General features: G+C 61.2%; 1 protein-coding gene across 4 annotated transcripts in view; it reads right to left on the bottom strand.

Annotated features, from left to right (window-relative positions):
- The window catches only part of Tfdp1 (transcription factor Dp-1), a 30,784-nt gene extending 11,688 nt beyond the window's left edge, over window positions 1–19,096 (bottom strand). For 2 of the 4 annotated variants that reach the window (XM_078016376.1, XM_078016377.1), the window contains exons 1-3: window positions 18,901–19,021; window positions 18,133–18,206; window positions 3,947–4,013 (exon numbers count right to left, since the gene is read on the bottom strand). In XM_078016376.1, coding sequence (XP_077872502.1) covers window positions 3,947–4,013; window positions 18,133–18,144 — 79 coding nt within the window. In that variant the 5' untranslated portion in view covers window positions 18,145–18,206; window positions 18,901–19,021. Of the gene's footprint in view, window positions 1–3,946; window positions 4,014–18,132; window positions 18,207–18,900 lie in introns of all 4 variants that reach the window. The other 2 variants (XM_078016379.1, XM_078016378.1) reach the window with 2 other exon arrangements.
- Between the last annotated feature and the right edge of the window lie 1,559 nt (window positions 19,097–20,655).

The following is a 20,655-nucleotide window of genomic DNA, read 5'->3' as shown; positions in this document are numbered from 1 at the left end:
GCACCATGGCTGGACAGTGGGGGACCTCAGCACCGTGGCTGGACACGTGGGGGACCTCAGCACTGTGGCCAGACATGCATAGGGACCTCAGCACCGTGGCTGGACACGTGGGGGACCTCAGCATTGTGGCCAGACACACATAGGGACCTCAGCACCATGGCTGGACACGTGGGGGACCTCAGCACCGTGGTCAGACACGCATAGGGACCTCAGGGCCATGGCTGGACACACATGGGGGACCTCAGCACCTGTGCACACGTGTGGGCAGCAGTCGCCTGCAGGGCGGCTTAGAGTCGCTTCTCGCCCACTGCGCCAGGAATGCTCTGTGTGCTAGCGAGGCTTAAAGGACCAGAGAACACCTCGGTCAGATGGCTTCTGCCTGTGGCCTGCCTACTGGCCAACCTGCGCACACAGCAGCCATCACAGGGTCCAGAGGCACAAGGAGCTGCACGCTGGCCACCTCACACTCCATGGGCAGGCTGGCTAGACCAGGCCACAGCAGGACAGGCCACAGTGCCCTCTGCAGAAACACACCCTGCACAGGTGTCCACACATAGCAGGCCCCACAGGCAGGCCCAGCCCAACTCTGCAGGGGACACACCCAAGGTGACACAGAGCTCTGACTCTGGGAGCAGCCTTTGCCTGGAAACTCACCACGAGGCAGAAACAAGTTCTGGGGCCGCAGAAACATCACCACAAGCTAAAAAGTGACTGTAGCAAGAGGGAAACAGAGAAAAGGAGGACCGGAAGGCCGCTCAGGACAGGCTGAAGGCCACACTCCTGAGGAAGTGACAGGAGGCACCGCCACCGCCCAGATCCACCAACCCGCGTGGATGGTGGGCAGCCCTGGGAAGCACAGGGCCAGGGACAGTCACAAGAGGCTCTCACACACCACCCTGGCCACTCTCCCTGGCAACGTCAGAGGAGAAAGAGCCACAGAAAAAACAGAGGTCAAAAGAGAGGACGCCAAATTATACTGAAGACCCAAACCCAAATGAATAAAAGAAAGAAAACAACAAAATGCAGCAGACTGGACTTAAAAGGAAGGAAGCACCTCTGGAAAAAGTGGGTGAGAGTGAGCAGGGACCTGAGTGAGCAGGGCCCAGAGTGAGCAGGGCCCAGAGTGAGCAGGGCCCAGAGTGAGCAGGGCGTAGAGTGAGCAGGGACCCGAGTGAGCAGGACGTAGAGTGAGCAGGGCGCAGAGTGAGCAGGGCGTAGAGTGAGCAGGGCGTAGAGTGAGCAGGGCGTAGAGTGAGCAGGGACCAGAGTGAGCAGGGCCCAGAGTGAGCAGGGCCCAGAGTGAGCAGGGACCAGAGTGAGCAGGACGTAGAGTGAGCAGGGCGCAGAGTGAGCAGGGCGTAGAGTGAGCAGGGCGTAGAGTGAGCAGGACGTAGAGTGAGCAGGGCGCAGAGTGAGCAGGGCGTAGAGTGAGCAGGGCGTAGAGTGAGCAGGGCGTAGAGTGAGCAGGGACCCGAGTGAGCAGGACGTAGAGTGAGCAGGGCGTAGAGTGAGCAGGACGTAGAGTGAGCAGGGCGCAGAGTGAGCAGGGCGTAGAGTGAGCAGGGCGTAGAGTGAGCAGGACGTAGAGTGAGCAGGGCGCAGAGTGAGCAGGACGTAGAGTGAGCAGGACGTAGAGTGAGCAGGGACCAGAGTGAGCAGGACGTAGAGTGAGCAGGGCGTAGAGTGAGCAGGACGTAGAGTGAGCAGGGCGCAGAGTGAGCAGGGCGTAGAGTGAGCAGGGCGTAGAGTGAGCAGGGCGTAGAGTGAGCAGGGCGTAGAGTGAGCAGGACGTAGAGTGAGCAGGGACCCGAGTGAGCAGGACATAGAGTGAGCAGGGCGCAGAGTGAGCAGGACGTAGAGTGAGCAGGGCGCAGAGTGAGCAGGACGCAGAGTGAGCAGGGCGCAGAGTGAGCAGGGCGTAGAGTGAGCAGGGCGCAGAGTGAGCAGGGCGCAGAGCGAGCAGGGCGCAGAGCGAGCAGGACGTAGAGTGAGCAGGGCGCAGAGTGAGCAGGACGTAGAGTGAGCAGGGACCAGAGTGAGCAGGGCGTAGAGTGAGCAGGGCGCAGAGTGAGCAGGGACCAGAGTGAGCAGGACGTAGAGTGAGCAGGGCCCAGAGTGAGCAGGACGTAGAGTGAGCAGGACATAGAGTGAGCAGGGCGCAGAGTGAGCAGGACATAGAGCGAGCAGGGCGTAGAGTGAGCAGGGCCCAGAGTGAGCAGGGCGCAGAGTGAGCAGGGCGTAGAGTGAGCAGGGCCCAGAGTGAGCAGGGCGCAGAGTGAGCAGGACGTAGAGTGAGCAGGGCCCAGAGTGAGCAGGGCCCAGAGTGAGCAGGGCCCAGAGTGAGCAGGACATAGAGTGAGCAGGGCGCAGAGTGAGCAGGGCGCAGAGTGAGCAGGGCCCAGAGTGAGCAGGGCGTAGAGTGAGCAGGGCGTACAGTGAGCAGGGCCCAGAGTGAGCAGGACATAGAGTGAGCAGGGCGCAGTGTGAGCAGGGCCCAGAGTGAGCAGGGCCCAGAGTGAGCAGGGCGTAGAGTGAGCAGGGCGTAGAGTGAGCAGGGCCCAGAGTGAGCAGGGCGTAGAGTGAGTAGAATCCTCGGGTGTGCAGAGACCTAGAGGATGCAGTGCCTAGAGCACAGAGTGCCTAGGAGACCCAGGGTCCAGCTGCCTCCCCAGGAGAGTGCTGGCCCAGGAGGGTCCTGCTCGAGCCCACGGCATTGCAAGTCACAGCCCAGACAGGAAACTCTAAGTTTTCCCAACATACACTTTACACTAACACTGCCAGGAAACGTTGGCACCGGACAACCAGGTCTGTAGGCGCAGGTGACGCAGCCCAGCCTTCCACCCAGGCGGGAAGGGCCCTGCAATGCATAAGCCACAGGGAGGGGGGGCTGCGCCCCAGCTGCACACCTGCTCCCCACTGCAGCAGAGGGTGTGCCCATTCCATGGAGTGAGCCCTGGGCTGTGTGTCACGCTTGGCCATGAGCACGCACTGTTCACAAGGACAACTGGGGGTCAACGGAGCCCAGGACCCATGGAGGGACGGCACGCTGCCATCTGGTGTCCTGGGGACAGAGGCCCAGGGCTGAGTGGCAGAGCACACACAGGAAGGCAGGAGTGGCGGCTGACAGGCACGGCCACCTGGCCAAGTCGAGGCACAGCAGGACACAAAGCCCAGGGCCTAGCCCTCGACAGCCTGGCGAAGACCAGGAATGACTACCCCCCTCGTCCCACAGTGAGGCCCCGCACAAGGCAGTGGCTGGGACGTGCACACAGGTGACGCCAGCACCCACCCGCTCTGGGCTCTGGGGAAGCTCCAGAGCCCAGCTGTGACCAGCAGGCCAGCCGCCGGAGCCTCCTGTGTCCCTCCAGGAGGCGCTCCTCTCTGGGCTCCACGGGCCACGGAGCCGTGAGCTGGGTCTGTCTGGGCCAAAGAGTGGAGTCTCAGAGAGTGGCGGGCAGCCAAGGCCTCCCCGGGCCCCCAGGCCGACTGCTGGGAGCTCTCTGCCAGGGCTGCTCCGGCATTGGCTGACTCGGGCCCAGAAGACTGCTCGCCCGCAGAGCCTCGTCCACTCCTTAGGCCCTCTGCACCCACACCTGCTATTTCAGCTGACCACTCCGCAGCCACCACCTTCCTCACGCACATGCGTCTCCCACAGCCGTGTTTCTGGAGAACCCAGTGGCCCAGGTGTCAGCAGGGCCCCCAGGGTCCCCTCAAGTGGCCAGCTTCAGACATCTGGGCCTGGCCAGAGGACAGCAGGCGGGCGGGCCCCGCCAAGGACGGTGCTGGCCACCACGGAGAGGACAAGTGGTCTGCAGCCCTAGGCCTTCCCACAGCTCCTCAGCTTCAGAACCCGTGACCCTGGAAGAGAGTCAGCGCAGCGCCTGGCGGACACGCGGCCCAGGCCCCCACGCTCACCCCACTTCCGTTTCCCTACCCGGAGGCTCACCTTTCCCGGGACTCAGGCTCTGGTCTATGAAGACCTTCAGTTCTCCATTGGCTTCAATCAGACCGGCCTGCGGAGAGCAACAGCAGCAGTGAGCACAGTGGCCACCCGCGCACGGCCTACCCCAGGGGCCACCGGGACACCAGGGCCTCCAGCCTCAGGACCTGCCCTGGGCATCCGCAGGGTCTCTGGGACTCCGTGACTGTGAGGGCAGGGAAGGCCCCCTCCAGCAGAGGGCGTGGCCCAGCAGGAGGGGTCTTGCCAGCACCTCCCCTCCTCCTCCAGGAGACGGCCAGGCGGGGCCTGAGGCCTTGGGACAGGAGGCAGCCCCGGGTCCCCAGCTCCAGGAGTGCCAGGCACACACACCGGCAGGCTCAGTCTCACAGAAGAAACAGCCACAGATGGGGTCAGGGCCACACTCGGAGAGGGACACTGGCCACAGCCTATACTCAAAGCCTGGAGGGCCCTGGACCATGTCCTGGACCCTGGCCTCCACTTTCCCACAGACAGCAGGAGGGCAGGGCTTCCCCCGAGGACCAGGACCACGTGCAGGCTGGCGAGAAGGCCAGCAGAGAGGGAGGCCAGGGCAGGACAGGCTGATCACCCCTTAGAGCCAGGAGAGGCCCGACAGAGGCCTGGGGGAAGGCCACAGGCGGAGCTGGTGGCGGACAGCAGGGTGCCAGGGGTGAAGGCTCCGTCCGGCTGAGGTCACGGGTGAGGCCAGATGAGCAGGGCCACGGGGCGCAGAGGGCAGGCAAAGCAGGGAAGGCAGCGAGGCCCAGAGGTGAGCACACCAGGCAGGAGTGCCCATGGGCAGTGCCCAGGGGAAGGCAGGGGCCTGAAACCACCCGGTGTGGTCAGGAGGGCTGGCTGCGCAGGACAGCACCAGGAGTGCCAGGTCAGTGGAGGGCAGGGGCAGGTCTTGTCTGGACGACCACAGAAAAGGCAGAGGCAGGTGCAGAAGGTAAGGCCCAGGGCCAGGACAGCAGCTTAAGAGCCGGGCGTGAAACCCAGAGATGAGGCCGTGGAGGTGGCGGGCCAGGCAGCAGGGCTGGCCAGAGCCTCAGTCGGCACTGAAGCCGGGGACAGACGCTGGGTGGGCAGGACAGCACCAGGCCAGGTGGGCCACGCCTGGAGTGCAGCCCTGATCGGGCTTGGCCCACCACTGCTCCCGCCTCGTGGGGACTGGGCCTGATGAGGACAGACGGACTCCCCGATGCCACTGGGCTCCGTCGCCCCCCACGGTGCCCAGTCGCCCCCCACGGTGCCCAGCCCTCCCGGGTCCTAGAAGAGCGGCTCTGGCGCTGCTCTGCTCCTTCTGGGGCACCTCTCCCACGACTGAGGGACGGGGAGGCGCCCCCTCAGGCTGGAGGCAGAGCCCCCAGGGGCAGGGCTGCAGGGTGCACGCAGGACGCCCAGAGCCATGTTTCCTGCGTCCACGAGATCTGCTAGGCGAACACGCAGGTCGGCCTCCAGGCCACAGACACAGGGAGGTGCAGACACCACCCACTGTGCCCCACCCTCAGAAGCCAGCTCTGAGACACACCGCACAGGGGCCACGCAGGAGGGCAGCAGGCAGGGCCAGGCTCCCGGAAGCTCCCGGCTCGGCTTGGCCATCCCCAGCCAAGACAGGAGCAGAATATCCAGTGCCACCGCCTCAGGGGCCACCCCAGCACTGTGGGGAAGACGTCACATGACCCTGGGCGGCCTACAAGGCTCCACAGCAGCTCTGGTGAGCTCACTGGCCAGGGTGGACAGCCCAGCCCTGGCCAGGGCCAGAGATGGAACGTGGGGGTCAGGCTCTCCACCTGAGCCTAAGTTCAGGGGTGACTGGGGCAGCAACTGAACTTCAAAGCAAGAAAGACAAAGCCAGACACCTGCCAGTCCTGCCACCCAGGCCTCCAGCTGCTGGGCAAACGGGCACCGTTTCACTCCCCAAACGAGTCCTCCAACGCACTCCAAGGACGCTCACCTGAAGGGCTGGCCGGCGCCTCAGCCTGCTGGCCCACCCCCAGGCCTCTGGCTGCAGACCGGACACTCCAGACCCCACGATGCCCCTTCCTTCAGCCTTTGGCAGGGCCTCCCCCCATCCACCTGCGTGGGTTTCCCAGGGCAGCAGAGACGGCCTGGGTGACTCAGGGGACTTCTGCTGTGGGGTGCTGGCCCGATCACGCCCAGCCTGGCGAAGCTGCCCTCGGGCCCAGGCTTGGCTTTTGGGCTGTGCTGCCTGGAATCAGAGCTGCCCAGAGCCAACAGGTAAAGCACACCTGGCCTCACGCCAGCCCGTTTCCAGGCCGGTCCCTGGGCCCTGGAAGCCTGGAAGCCCGGTTTGCAGCTGTGGAGGCTCCCGGTGCACACACACCACAGCTGCCCAGCAGGGCTGAAAGCGCACCCCTCCAAGGAGGAAATCGGGGACCAGACCAGCTGGGCTCCTGCGGCACTGTCTGGAGGGCTGCACACCGAGTCCCCCAGGAGCCGACACTGCAGAGCCGGTGACCTCCGGGGACAGGACTCAGCAGACCAGCTCTCTGCAGCTGGGCCGCAGCTGAGTGGCCACCTTCAGGAGGCTGCGCATCTGTCCTGAGCACTAACTCACAGGCGCCTCGTGATGGGATGGAGCCGGCCCCTCCCACATCAGGACACAGCAGGAAGGCGCTGCCTACAGCCAGGTGGTCCCTGCCACACCCCAACCAGTGATCTGTAGCCTCCAGAACGTGAGAAATAGTTTCTGTCCCTTATAAGCTACCAGGTGTGTTTGTCACAGTAGCCTGAGGAAACTGAGACAGACTGTCACCAGTGTGCACCCGGGCCATCCTCACCACACGGAGCCCTGTGGCAGGACACTTCTACAGCCAGCGCCCTGCCCTGCGGTTTTCTCTGGGAAGCCAGTGGCCAGTCTGCAAGGACACCTGAGCAGACCCTGCCCACGGCCAAGCAGGGTCCTCAGAAGCATCTCTAGGCCCAGCCACTGCAGATCTGCACAGCACCCCAATCTGGGGACAGGAGTCTCCCGTCACACCCTCCTACATCCTGACCCACGGCCACCAAGGTCAATAAAGGTGTCACCTTCACCAGTGAGTCCCCACCTGTGTGGGTCACTCAGAGCCGTTGTCTATGGAACCTTGGCTCCAGGAGGAGGCCGCGCCCACTGGCCCAGCAGAGCCCAGCCCCCTCCACTCACCACCAACCAGAGGCCCTCAAGGGAGGTCGCTGCGGGGCAGTGGTGAGGTCAGCGGCACCCTGTCAGGAGCAGGACATCACCTGGCCTTCCCTGAAAAGAATCCTCGCTGCAGTCCAGCCGGCTCTAGCGTCCGACTCGGCACCACAACGGCTCCTGGGCCGCCGAGACCTCGCGCAGCTTCTCGCCGTGACTTTGCCGTGAGAAAGGACCTCACAGCCAGGCAGGGGCCACCCCTGTCATCCCGGTGACTCGGGAGGCTGAGGCAGGAGCATCCCAAGTTCAAGCCAGCCTCAGCAACCCAGTGAGACCCTGTCTTAAAACAGAACGGCTGGGGCTGGGGCTCAGTGGCAGAGCACTGGCCCGACACGTGTGAGGCACAGGGTCTGTGCCTCCGCACCACATAAAACCACTTAAAAGGAAAGGCATCGTGCCCATCTGCAACAACAAAGGTAAGAACGAGGAGCCCCTCCCTGCCCACCCAGCCAGTCCTGGGACGTCCCCCTGGCCAGGGTGCAGGGCCGTGGAGACGAGGCACCAGCTCTGCTGCGAGTGGCCCAGCTCCAGCAAGGTCCAGCGCAGCCATGGGGACGCCCACTGCGGCGACCCAGGCTTCTTCCTGGGGGAAGCTTCGTCCACAAGGGAACACTGGAGCAAGGGCCTGCCGCTTAGCGGTCCTGCCTCCCAGGCCCACAACCAGGCCAGGAACAGGTGACCCTGCCCAGACCACCCTGCACCCCAGGGCAGCCCGGCCCACGCAGCCCATCAGCTGAAGCCTGGCACTGGAGTACAGGAGGGAGACCATGAGGGTCGGGCACCACGGGAGCAGGGAGGCTTCAGAGCATCAGACACCAGAGTCTGAGGACCACGCAACAGTGACAGAGGCCAGCCCCCAGCAGTCGCTGACCGACCATGACAACGCCCAGCCAGGCACGCACACAGCTCGGCACTCCGAGTGGACGCACACCGCCTGACGTCCAGCGTACCACCAGGACGCTCCACAACTCCAGGCTACCACCCAGCCTCAGGACCAGAAACCACCACCTCCACAGCCACCCTGCAGGGACCCGGCAGAGTCCAGCAGGGCAGAGTCCAGTGGCCCGCAGCAGCCCTGGAAACGCAGCATCTCCACATGAAAAGCCCACAGAGCCAGGGAGACTGTGTCACCAGGTGTGACGACGCAGATGGGAGACAGGCAAGAGGTTCAGAGGGGAAGTGACTGGGCCAGAAGGGCCTGGCCTAATCAGAGGGTTAACCCCACGGGGTGAGCTGGGAGGGGAGCCAGGGAGGGGGGCTGGCAGGAGGAGGTGTGCCTCGGGGGTGTGCCTCGGGGGCACAGGCGCTCTCTGCGCCCTGGCCTGATGCCCCCAGCTGCTCTCCTGCATCACACACTTCTGCCTGGACCTGCAGCTCCACCGCAGGCCTTGAGGAGCAGGGCCACCCGCCCACCCGTGGACGAGGAATGGGAGTGCCAGATGAACTTCCCTTCCTCTAACGGGTCTTGTCAGGTGTCTTGATCACGACAGCCAAAAGTGGCTAAAACTGAAACTGGCACTGAGAGGAGGGGTCACTGCTTGGACGAACCTGACCATGAGGTTCAGAAGCTGTGGGGGCTTCTTGGAGTTTGTGGGAGTTACTTTGAAAACCTTAGTGATGCAAGCTGGAAAAGCTTGGATTGCTGCAGGTGGAACCTGACAGCGGTTCTGGTGGGAGCTCAGAGACCACAAGGCCAACAGGACTGTGGACAGTAAAGACTGGGCTCACAAGACTCCACAAGACTCTCCTGGAATTGGACCAGAGGCCCTCTGTGTCGCGTCCTGGCTAAGATGTCAACTGCATGTTTCTTCATGTCCTGAGACTTTCCATGAGGCTGAATTCAAAGGTGATGAACTCATCAATCTGGAGAAGGAGATTGCAAGGTAGCCTACGTTCAGGTGGGAGCAGGAAGCTGCTGGTTGCTTTTAGTCAAATTCATTGTGATAATCAGGAGCAGAAAGCTAAGTATTTGAAAAACTCACAGTTTGGCCAGAAAACTGAGTAAAGCTAGGGCTAAGGAAAGTGGGTTGTTAAAGACGTTACAGCCACTAAAAAGATGCTCAATACTTTACCCAAAGACAGGAGGAATGAGGCTGGAAAGCATCCCAGGAGTTGGCAAGAGCACACCCATCACAGATTCAAGGGCATAAAAGTAAAAGTTCCTGAGAAGAGACCAACGAGGCCCCTGCTGGCACAGGGCGGCCCACGAGGTGCAAGGGTCCTGCAGCCAGCGCCCTCCCCGCAGCACATGGGCTCAGCTGCACACTGTGCAGTACCCGACGCTGTCACAGGTCACTTAGCTAGAGACACTAGGCCAGCCCAGCTCTTCTTGGTCACACGTCCGCCACCAGCGTGGAGTCCGGCAGGGCTGTGGTGAGAAGACCCAGGTGCGCCACAGGCGGGCTCAGTGGAAATGGAGTCACAGTGCTGCAAAGCGTAACAAGGACTTCCAGACTAAACCAGAAACAGGCACAAGACACGTCAATCAGGGTGACTCCGATCTGCACTGAGGACCCCTGGGAAAAGGACAGGGCTCCCTTCAGGAGGAAGCGGAGCGGGCCCCTTCCACACCCAGGGACAAGGCCGCAGGCCACATCTGGGGAGACACCTAGAACCTCCAGGAGGGGGGCCCTCTCCCAGGACAAGGCCCAGAGTCCACGGCCTCAGGACACCTGCCTGGCTGAAGGAGGTGCACCAGAGCCTTGAGCCCTCCTGACCTGAATGTCCAGCGGGCAGCCACAGCTACAGCCCAGGTCAGAGCCGGACCCCAGGGAGGGGGCAGAAGCACCAGGACATGCTGACATGCTCAAGTGCTCAGACTCGGGCCTCAGAACACAGCAAAGAACCAAAGGAGGGCTCCACGGAGGGACAGCGCACTAGCTGCACGCTGGACAGAGCTAGCAGGGCCGTCCAGCAAGGCCGAGGGAAGGTGCAAGCGGAGGGGGCGAGGGTGGACCCAGGCAGCCCCACACAGCACGGCATACACTGACCACAGGGAGGGCCGGGGTGGGAGAACGGCACAGGCCAGCCGGGGAAACTCGGAACACAGCCTCCAAGCAAACCGGGGGCTGCAGCTGCCCCTCGGTGGCAGACCCTGGGTTCAGCCCTGTACCCAAGAAAGACCGAGGCCTGACAGAAGACACCAGACCAGGGGGACCCCACCAGGGCAGGCAACAGCCGCAGCCACAACTGGCCGACGCACCTCTGAGCCTGGAGGCTGCCTCTCCAGCCCTCGATCCCAGGTCCAAAGCCCCACTTCCAAGAACCCGTCTCCAGCAGCCGGCCCCAGCCCACGGGGTCTGCAGTGAGATGTGCTCACACAAAGGTGAACACCTGAGGGTGCGGCCCTCCTGGGCACAGCGGCAGAGGCCTCCTCTCTGCTAGCCCACAGCAGGAGGCCTGTTCCTCAGGACCTCCCCCACCCTGGCCAACACTCCAGGGGGGGCACCAGGAGGTGGGCCCTGCAGGGGCTCAGACCTGCACACTGGCCTGAGGCCCGGGTCCCAGGGCTGCCTTGAGGGAAACGTGGGAGCAGGCTGCCTGCCTGGGCCCTGCTGAAGGCGCAGTCTCTGGGGGGCAAGCCGGAATGGAGGGACCGTGCCGACACAGGCAGCAGGGACGCAGGCCTCCAGCACAAGCTCCCTGCTTGTTCCTTAGGAGCATTTAAGATCGCTGCCATGAGAAAGCCCAGGGCAAACTGGGAGGGAAAGAGCCAGGCGCAGGCCTGTGACCAGCACTCCCTCACACGCGGGAGCCAGAGGGAAAGAGAAGAGGGTCCCGTGGAACAGGGAGACCAGAGAAGAGGGAGGGTCGGAGGAGGGGAGGGCAGGGCCTCTGCCAGACCACGCCACGTCACCGAGTGTCCCCAAGACGTGCGGACGATGCAGACGGGGAGGAAGGGGAGGGCGGGTGCTGCGAGAGCCTGGGGAGGTGGGTGCGTATGTGGGATCTGGGTGCCCCCTCCAAAGGGCCAAAATTAAAAAAAACAGAAGAGAGCAGGGTAGGTAAGTTCATGTGGGCCAAACCACAGCTCAGACGCCTGTGGGGATACCCAGGACACCCAGGACAGCAGCAGGCTGGTCACAAGGGCCACCCGGCTTTGGCTTCAGGTCCCCTCCTTCCTGACACCTTTGTGCACTGTGAGGATTTCAAGAAAATCTCTGTTTTGTTAATAGACATGTAAGGAGGCTGTTTCCTTTCCCGATGCGTGGCAAGGCTGGGGGCCGGCCAGGCAGGAAGGAGGTGCAGCCACAGACCTGCTGCCCCAGCCCCCCGCACTGGCCAGCAGGAGTCCATTCCACAGACAGCGGCAGATGTGTCCACCAGGTCAGAGAGGCCAGGAAGGGAAGAAAGGGCAGCTCCCACCGACAGCCCCAGCAGTAACATTAATCCCGGGTCCTCAGAGAAGCTGACGCGGCGGGTGACTTACAAGGCGCCACTCTCAGAGGCCGACGCAGAGAGTCAGGGGGGCGCTGCAGGGAGGCCGAGGAGCAGGAGAAATCGGCACTGAGGTGCGGACACTTGAGGAGCTGACCACATCACACATCAGCCAGGCCCAGGCAACCTCCCCAAGAGGGACACATCAAAACCAAGCAGCTGGGCAGCCTCTCCATCACGGGCAACGTGGCTGCCTCCTCCACCCGGCTCCCAACCCCAGGCAGCACACTCACCCCCTCCTCTTCAAGCCCACCCAGCTCTGGTCCAACCAGAGAGGCCTGTGGCCTCCTAGGAAGTGCCCTGGCCTCCGCTTTCACTCCTGCTCTCTGCCAGAGATGCCACGTGCCACCGGGTTCTGCCAGCTTCTGCCTGCACCCCACCCCGTGTCTCTGGGGCAGGTCGCGGGGGTGAGTGCAGTGCTGCTGAGCTGTGGGGGGTCCAGAGCATGAGGAGCCAGGGCAGATGGGGCCACTGGTCCCACGACACTCCCAGGCAGGCCAGGGCATGGCGTTCTGTACAGAGACCGACCAAGCTGGAACCCCAGGGCTGCTGTGCCCGCCACTCCCCTAAACCAAAGCCACCTGCATTCTCCTGCAGGCCTCTGCTGCTCAAGGCCTCAAAGCCGCGAGGCACCAAGCCCAAGGCACCGACTGCGCAGCTGACTGCACCCAGGATGGAGTCAGGGCTGGAGAACCCCAGAGCCCCCCAGCCAGCCATGCCCAGGCCACAACACGGAGGGCATGGAGGCCCCTCTCTGCTATGTTGTTTCCTAGGTGAACACACCAAGAATGGCAGGTTTTCAAAAGACGCTCTAAAGCTACAATCGCCAAGAAGAAATAGCAATTAACCCAAAAGCAGAGCAGACCACCGATAGGAAGGCTCAGCCATGAAGCTACCAGGCAGCTGAAATGCAACCAGAGTTATCTCCTTCTTCCTGCAAAATAAGGTGAGTGCCCATCAACAGAGGTGGCAGAGGTGTCTAGGGCACACCCCAGGCTGGGGGTGGCTCAGGCAGAGCAGGCTGAGCCTGGGTCCTGAGGCCCAGTTCCAACTCAAGCACAAAAAGAATAAACACACCCTGCCTTTTCGGAAAGGCCAAGCAAACAGTGGAGCCCAAATAAGACCCATCTAAACTCCTCCAATTTCCAGACAGCAGAAGCAGATCACAAAAGGCCTGGTGGGCTGCACCTCACAGGGCACTGTCACCTCTCACCCAGAGCCCATGGACACATCCACTGCTCTGCGGACCTGGGCCTCCAGGACTTGAGGACCACACCAAGTAAGGAAGAGCAAATAAATGGTGATGGCCACTCAAGAACACATCCTGGGGGCTGGGGATACAGCTCAGTTGGTAGAGTGCTTGCCTGGCATGCACAAGGCCCTGAGTTCAAACCCCAGCACCACCACTACAACAAAAAAGAACACTCCTGGCACTCTCTAAAATCCATCTGCATTTTACGCTGAAATTTAAGGTACACAGCTGGGTGCAGAGGTGCAGCCTATGATCCCAATGACTTGGGAGGATAAAGTAGGAGGATCGCAAGTTCAAAACCAGCCTCAGCAGTGGTGAGGCCCTAAGCAACTCAGTGTGACCCTGTCTCAAAAAATATAAAGGACTGGGGATGTGGCTCAGGGGTTAAGCACCCAGGGTTCAATCCCTGATGCCAAAAAAAAAAAGATATCCACTCAGGCTTAAACAAATGAGTCCATGCAAGTCAACATGAAACAGGTAAAGACAATGAGGACAGGACACACGCACCAAGTGTAAAAAGGCCAGCTGAAACAAGATGCAATTCCTACTTTCACCCGTCAAACTGCGGACTCCGTGGGCCTGGACATGGCCATCTACTCCACGTGGAAACAGAGTGCCGGCAGCAGAGTCACGTCCTGCCGTCTGAAGCACACAGGGCAAACCTGGCCCAAACTTCCCCAGGACTCACACCTCAAAGGCACGGCATGTGTAAATGCACACGTTCACACACCTCCAAGGATCTGTGATAAAGATCCCTGTAGATGTGTGCAAACCTGCTGGAAGCACTGGGCGTCCACAGACGGCCAGGACTCAGCCCACTCTCCCCCACACCTGCTGCTGCCAGCTGTGTTTGCTCTTAAGAGCTGGGACACTTGCAGACAGTCCAGGAGGGTGTGTGTGGGTCTTTAAATATCTTTTTGCTCCCTATTCATCCTGCAGAAATCAGACTGGTGTCCCGGAAATGGACTGTGCAGAGGACCTGGTTCCCAGGAGAGGCTTCCACAGGAGACACGTGACTGTGTCCACCACAGGACTATGGCATCCACTGGCCTGAAGTGAACTAAGGTCCAGGTCCGCTGTGTTCCAACAACTGACCACCTACCATCCCGCAGCACGTCAATAGACAGCTGCTGAAAAAAGTGGCCAGCGTGGAGAAGTCAGACAGGTGGGCAGTCCAGCCCCTGTGGCCCACTAAGTGGAGACCCAACCAGGTGCTCACAGGCAAAGAGCTTTCTCTTCCGGCTGCTTTCCCAGGACTCCCCAAAACTCTCATCATGAGAAGAACTCGGCTGGATTAAAACTCCCGTGGAACTCCACTAATGCCCAACAGTGACGGGCAGCACAGCCCACCGTGACCAGCCAACAGCGGCTCAGAGAGAACAGCACCCAGTCTCCACCAGGAGCTGCCCGCCACCCAGAACAGACCTAGGAACGTAGGACATCCCCTGCAGACACGTGGAGGGCAGGCAGGGCAGAGCCGGAGCAGGGCTGGCCTGGGCATCTGGCTATCTTCCTGCCCACGTCTCAGGGCCATCGGTCTTGCTTTCTGGACCCAGGGGCTATGACCTAATGGGAGCCCGGGACACCAGGGCAAGCTCCCGACTCAAGCCGGCTGTGCCAGGGCCACAGAGGTGCACGTGGGTCATTCCCATACACCACTGACAGAGACCAGAGCTCAAGTAACAGGCTGTGGGGAGGCAGGCATGGCTCTCCACTCAGGTCTCGGAGTCTCTAGCCCAATCCCCGTGACCCGGAAACCCAGGTCAGCATCCTCAAGCACACCCTTGGTGGGCAGGACGTGCAGAGGCTCAGCCAGTGAGCATTCACTGACCCAGCTCAAAGATGAAGAATCAGGCTCCATTAGGGCCAACACACAAACCAGATAGAAGGCCAACGGCCAGCTGGCCCTCAGACCTTACTGGGGCCTGTCTGAGCAAGACTGAAGACATCAGGTCCCTCCAACAAACAGCAGAACTCCACCCAAGGCAAGCCAAGTAGCAACTCCAAAGTGAATTTTCTAACTATTCTATGATGAAAAACAATGAATTAACTCCTTAAATACTGAGTGTGAGAGCATCCGCGTAACCGGGCGATTTTGAGAACTCTCACCCAGAGCACATGCACACATCCTGCAGGTGGACGGGCATGAGGACTGCAGACCACACACCCCCCACCAACAGAATGGCTGGAAGAGCCAAGCCTGGGTCAGCTCAGAGGCACTGTGCTCCAAAAGCTCAGGCCGGGCTCGAACCTCAGCACCTTGAAACAACAAAGATTAGAAAGGGTGGACTCAGTGAAGAGGGCCTGTCTTTCTCCTGGCCCTGCGCCCAGACTGCCCACTGGCCTAAGCACCAGGTTCCCAGAGCTGCTGTTGGCTTCCACGCCACTTGGGGTCTCTCCACCTTCCTCCCCTGGAGAACGCCTGGCCCAGGACGACACCTGCAGCCTGCTCAGCTCCACGAGGTCCCTCCATCCCATCAGGCCCAGGCACTGATGCTGTACCTGCTCTCCCACGGCCACAGGGACAGCAGGGCCCCTTTCCGTCTAGACCTGCGAGGTGCACAGCGTCTTGGTAAAGTCATCATCTGCTCCAGACATTAACTAGGTCTCTTGGTTACACCACGGAGAGCTGAGACCGTGACATGGCTCCCTTTGCTCTCTGCTCTCAAAGAACACTTGAAGATTTTTCCAGAAACCCCAGTACACAACCAGGCAGCACAGTCCAGGCATCCAAGGGACTGGACCCAGGCACCCACTCACACAGCCATGCTCTCTGCAGGACAAAGGACCAGTGACCCACATGTGCTCCCAGAACACATGGTCATCCCCCAGTATCCACAGAGATGGCTCCAAGATCTTGATGGACACTGAGACCCACCAAAGCTCCAAGGGCTCCCATAATGTGCTCGGGGCTTGCATGTGACCACACATGTGTCCTGCGGACTTCAGATCATTTCCAGATGTCTCAGGTACCCAGCACTTGCAGACACTGCGCTGACAGCGGCCACTCTGCCTTGTCCAGAGAATAGCAACGTGCAAAGAGACTACATGTCCAGTGCAGATGCAGGGTTTTGAAAACATTTTCCACTTGCAGTTGGTTGAAATGGCAAGTGCAGAACTGCAGAGGACTGGCTGCACTGGTGCACATCTTTCTCCCCACAAACGGTAGCGGAGCTCAGAGGTGGCCATGGGCTCCATTCAGCAGAGGCTCCCTCCCCTCAGCACTGTGTGAAATGACACCCCTCCCTCACCACTTACAAACTTTCCTGTCATGACAAGTTGGGCTGGCCAGTGGTCACAGCTCCCCAGGCAGTGAGCACTAGGGGAGACCCCAAGAGAGGACATTGACCGTGCAGGCCACAGGCACTCATGCATGGCCCTGAAGCCCAACCCTGAGCAAGGTGGCCTGCCTTCACTGAGCACACCATCGCCCACCCGCCTACTCCCTCCCCACGTCCTCCCAGACCACCTTTCTTCTCCCTCGTGGGTATGTCCAGCCTCGGGCGCCCACTGCCCATCATCACCACTGCTCAGATGCTCCTGCGCTGGGCTCTGCACAACCCTGTTCTTCGCTGTACTACATACACGGGGTCCTCCCCAGACTTGCTGGTATCACAGGGCCAGCATGTGGCCAGCGCTCCCTCTCCTCTTCACAGTCTTCCACCAACCCTCATGGTCTCCTGGTCTGTCCCCTCCCTGGGCCCCAGGGTCCTCCATGAAACCTCAGGCTCTGCCCAGTGGGTCCCAGCCACTCCCTCCAACAGGCTGGGCTCCCAACACTCACCAGTGCACTGCTTAGAAAACCTCAGTGTGCCTCTATGTCTCCTCCGGTGCCAGCTGCAAAGGCCCTGCTGAAACTCAAATGTCATGCCCCTACTTTAAGGAAATGGGTTGGCTAGAGAACAGGTGCAGCCCTTGACCTGTCCACAACCTCCAGGCCCAGCCTCAACAGGGAAGGCCATCTGCCCCTCTACCCAGCTATTCCTCGGCCTTCACAGCATCGCCCCATCACCATAGTGAATGACCCAAGACCAGCTGGGGCTGGGCCCACCCTGCACCAGCCCACCTCACTTGACATGTGGCCATGTCCAGGGACTTAGTCTTCCTCAACCAGACAGAGCCAAGCCTGACCACAGCCAACACATCCATGGGAGCCTCATGGTGTACACACCATGCGCACAGTGCCAAGCAGATGACGTGGAATTAAGAGGGCCTCAGACTGCGTCAGTGACGTGTGCTCAATAAGGTGATCACAGCACCCAGAAGCACCCACACAGGTCACGGGGACCCCATCCCCACTTTAGACCACCTAAGGCATCGGCTGCTTTCTGATCATGTGCCCAGGCGCTTGCACCTTTAGGGCATGCACACAAGAGAGGAGGGCACGGCCCTCGACCAACAGCACTTACACACTGCGACTTCAGCTAGCCACACTGGCCTACCTGCAGGGACGTGCCTCCCTGGGCCTGGCTCCCCTGGGACTCGCAGAGCCTCTGCCGACAGGCGGGTTCACACAGGCTCTCCGGGGCAGCGCTGTGGATGCGTTCCCACCACACCCCTGTGTTCTGTCTCAGGCAGCTCACCTGCCTGTTTCCAACTATGCACAGTGAAAAATACATACATAAATGCTTCTGGAACACTACATTCCCAGGAACACAAGGGTACCGCTGGCATAAGGCAATGACACAGATATTACGAAGAACTATAGGACCAATAGCATCGACTACAATTTCCAGACCTAAGAGTCTATTTCTCCATCCCAGTTTTAAAAGTTACTCAGGATATCCAACAGTTTCAAGGCTACCAAAGCTAAACTAACTAGCACAGTGTACCACATTTCATTATCACCAAACACCACCCTTCTGAGAAAACAGACCCAGCAAGGCTGAATTTCTGTCCTCCACCATATGCAAGACAGACGCAGCCCGAGCCCCAGGCCCCTGGGTGCCAGCCAGCCCTCCTGTGCACAAGGCCACAGAGCCTGCAACACCCTCCACCTCCCTGGACAAAGGGTGGGTCTGCACATATAGATTCAGTGCAGTCTGGAGGTATAGAAACCACTGCCAGGGATCACCGGAGCACTCTGCAAGGTGCACCAGGCGCTGGAGTGCCAAAGAGCAGGAAGCACTGGACCCCTTCATCTCTCACCTCTATCCTGCCACCTGGGCTCAGAAGTCTGAAAATGTATACTACCGCAGTCCACGTGCTGCCTCCTGAAATAAAGGGAAAGCCCCCAAGAATGAGCCCTGCTGACACCTGTCTGCCACAAGAAGCAGAAATACTTACATCTTTTGCCATGTTACCAGATCCAGGAAATCGAGGCTAAAGCTGTGCACCTCCACAGGAGAAAACTGACTCTTCTGGCAGAAAAAAAGGAAAGACAGATGATGAGTAAGAATGAAAAAAGAAGTTTCGCACACACCACGTCTCAAAGGCAATGCCTTCCCCCACCCGCACGCGGGCCTCCAGGCAATAGGGCCTTCTCTGCCCAATCCTGACAGTGGAGCTGGCCAAGCAGGTCCCACAGTGGGTTTCAGGCCACCTCTCCAAATGGAATCGCACCCCAGGACACCCCGCAGCACCTGCAGTCAGAGGGCCAGTGCAGGACCCCAGCTCCTGGGCCCCGCAGCACAGCGGTCAGGGCTCACTTCCACCCTCCGGGGACAAGGACACCCCCCTCAACGGGGCACAAGGCCCCACCTGGGCAGGAGGCCCCACCTGGGCAGGAGGCCCGGAGGGGCTCCCCCCCGGCTCCCAGCGCAGCGCGCAGGTTCTCCGTCCCACCGAGACCCCCGGGGCCGCGGCCGGCTACTCTGACAGGTGGGCTCCACGGGACCCGCCCGCCTCGACCTGTCACTAGGCCCCGCGGCCCAGCCCCCGCGCGCGCTGCGAAGGCGCGGGGGCGTCCGGGGACCCCCGCCCGCCGCCCGCCGGCCTGCAGAGCCCCGGCGCAGGCCGGGCCGACTGGGGGCGCGGGCCGGGCCGGGCCGGGGCGGCGGGCGACGGGATGCAGCCGGCCGGGTGCCGCCGCACCCCCCGCCCGCCCCGCCGCACCTGGCTCGCCGGGCGGGCGCGCTGGGCGCGGGCGCGGCGCCGGCCGGACAGTCCGGCCGTGGCGGGTCCCTGCCCTGGGCCAGCGGCGCCGGGACGCGGGCTCACCCTGGGCCGAGCGTCGGGCCGGCGTGACGTGCGCGCGGCGCGGTGACGTGGGCGCGGCGGCCCGCTTCGCGCAGCGCGCCTGCGCGCCTTTTCGCGCCTTCAGCGCCCTCCTCCTCCTCCTCCTCCTCCTCCTCCTCCTCCTCCTCCTCCTCCTCCCCCCGCCGCTCAGCTCCTTCTCCTCCCGCCGGTGCCGCCCGCCCTGGGGGTACGGACGCGCGCGCGTTCTCGAGTGCGCGTGCGCCGGGCGCGGGTGGAGCCGGGCTGGCGCCAGAGCGCGCGGTGCGCGCTCGCCTGTGTGCGCATGGAGAGGGGCCACGTGTGTGCGTGCCTCTGTGTGTGCACGAGAAGGCCAAATGTATGTATACCTGTGCATGTGCACACAGAGGGGACACATGTGAGTGTGCCTGTGTGTGCGCAAGGATGGGCCAACTTGTGTGTATGCATGTGAGTGGGCACGGAGAAGGGGCCATGTATGTGTGTACTCCTCTGAGCTTGCATGGAGCAGAGCCAGTTGTATTCACACCTGTGAGTGCACAAGGAGTAGAGGAGCCACGTATGAGCATGCCTGAAGCCTACTTGGAGAAGGGCTGCATGTGTGCATACCTGTAAGTACATGTAAGAGAAGAAGAACTGTGTCGCCCAGAGAGACGGGCCAAGTGTGTGCACTAAAGGGCCAACGGTATGCACCCAGATATGCATGCCTGTGCCCAAGAAGGGGCTGACGTTATGCACGCCTTTGCGTGTGTATCCACACACGCATGGACAAGAAGAGCCAGGCGTGGGTGTGCTCTGGAGTACTTTCCTGTGAACCCAGAGGAAAGGAGACAGTGGGCGTAGGTTTGCACAGAGGAGGGCAGGTGGGGCCTGTGAGTAAAGGCGTGCACCGGACACCAGGGAAAGACAGACTGCTGCCCCTAGTCAGCCGGTGGCCTCAGCGCCCTTGAGACATGCACCCAGATTCCTGGAGAGTCCACACCTTCTGAGCACCTGTGCAAAGAAACTAGAAGGGGGTCACCAGGAAAACTAGGCAGCCTGGCTGCTCCTCAAGGGCAGAAGCAGTTTTGTCACAGGATGGACCTGGTGCAGCCTGGCCCTGGAGGCTTAGTCCAGCCTGAATCCCACCACCCAGCCAGGTAGAGGACAGTCTGGGCCTCCAGAGCCGGTGCAAAGCTCAAGGCTGAACCAAGGGAGGGAGCCATTAACCTCTGCCAAGGACTTTAAGGAGCCTTCGGAGGCCTCCCTCTCCACCTGGAACATATTATTACAGGACACCCCACTTGAGAGGATTTCACAATTTAACCACTTGTACGCAGACTACACCCACTGCTGCCTCTTGGGTGAAGCTCCGCCCCTGCTTAGGTGGCCAACAGTTTAATTAACCTTGCCTCCTTTGAAGAGAGCAGATACTTTCCAGTATCTGCTGATTGGCACATTCTAGGTACTCAGAAACCGCTGGTGGGGAGGTAGGGTGAGCCAGAGGCTCCTGGGGGAAACCTGCAGATTTCTGGCCTAGCTTTCTGCTATGGAATCTGTGCATGCCGCCAGGGAGTCAGCTTTACTTCCAAAACTACACTCCTCTGCACTTCTTTCCAAAAGGCTGTAGGTTCCTAGCTCTGCTCCTGCAAATTCAGGTTCCCCTCCCCACCTGAT

The sequence above is a fragment of the Ictidomys tridecemlineatus genome, chromosome 6 (genome assembly GCF_052094955.1).
Source record: "Ictidomys tridecemlineatus isolate mIctTri1 chromosome 6, mIctTri1.hap1, whole genome shotgun sequence".
Lineage (NCBI taxonomy): Eukaryota > Metazoa > Chordata > Mammalia > Rodentia > Sciuridae > Ictidomys > Ictidomys tridecemlineatus.
This window is presented reverse-complemented; position numbering and strand designations above follow the sequence as displayed.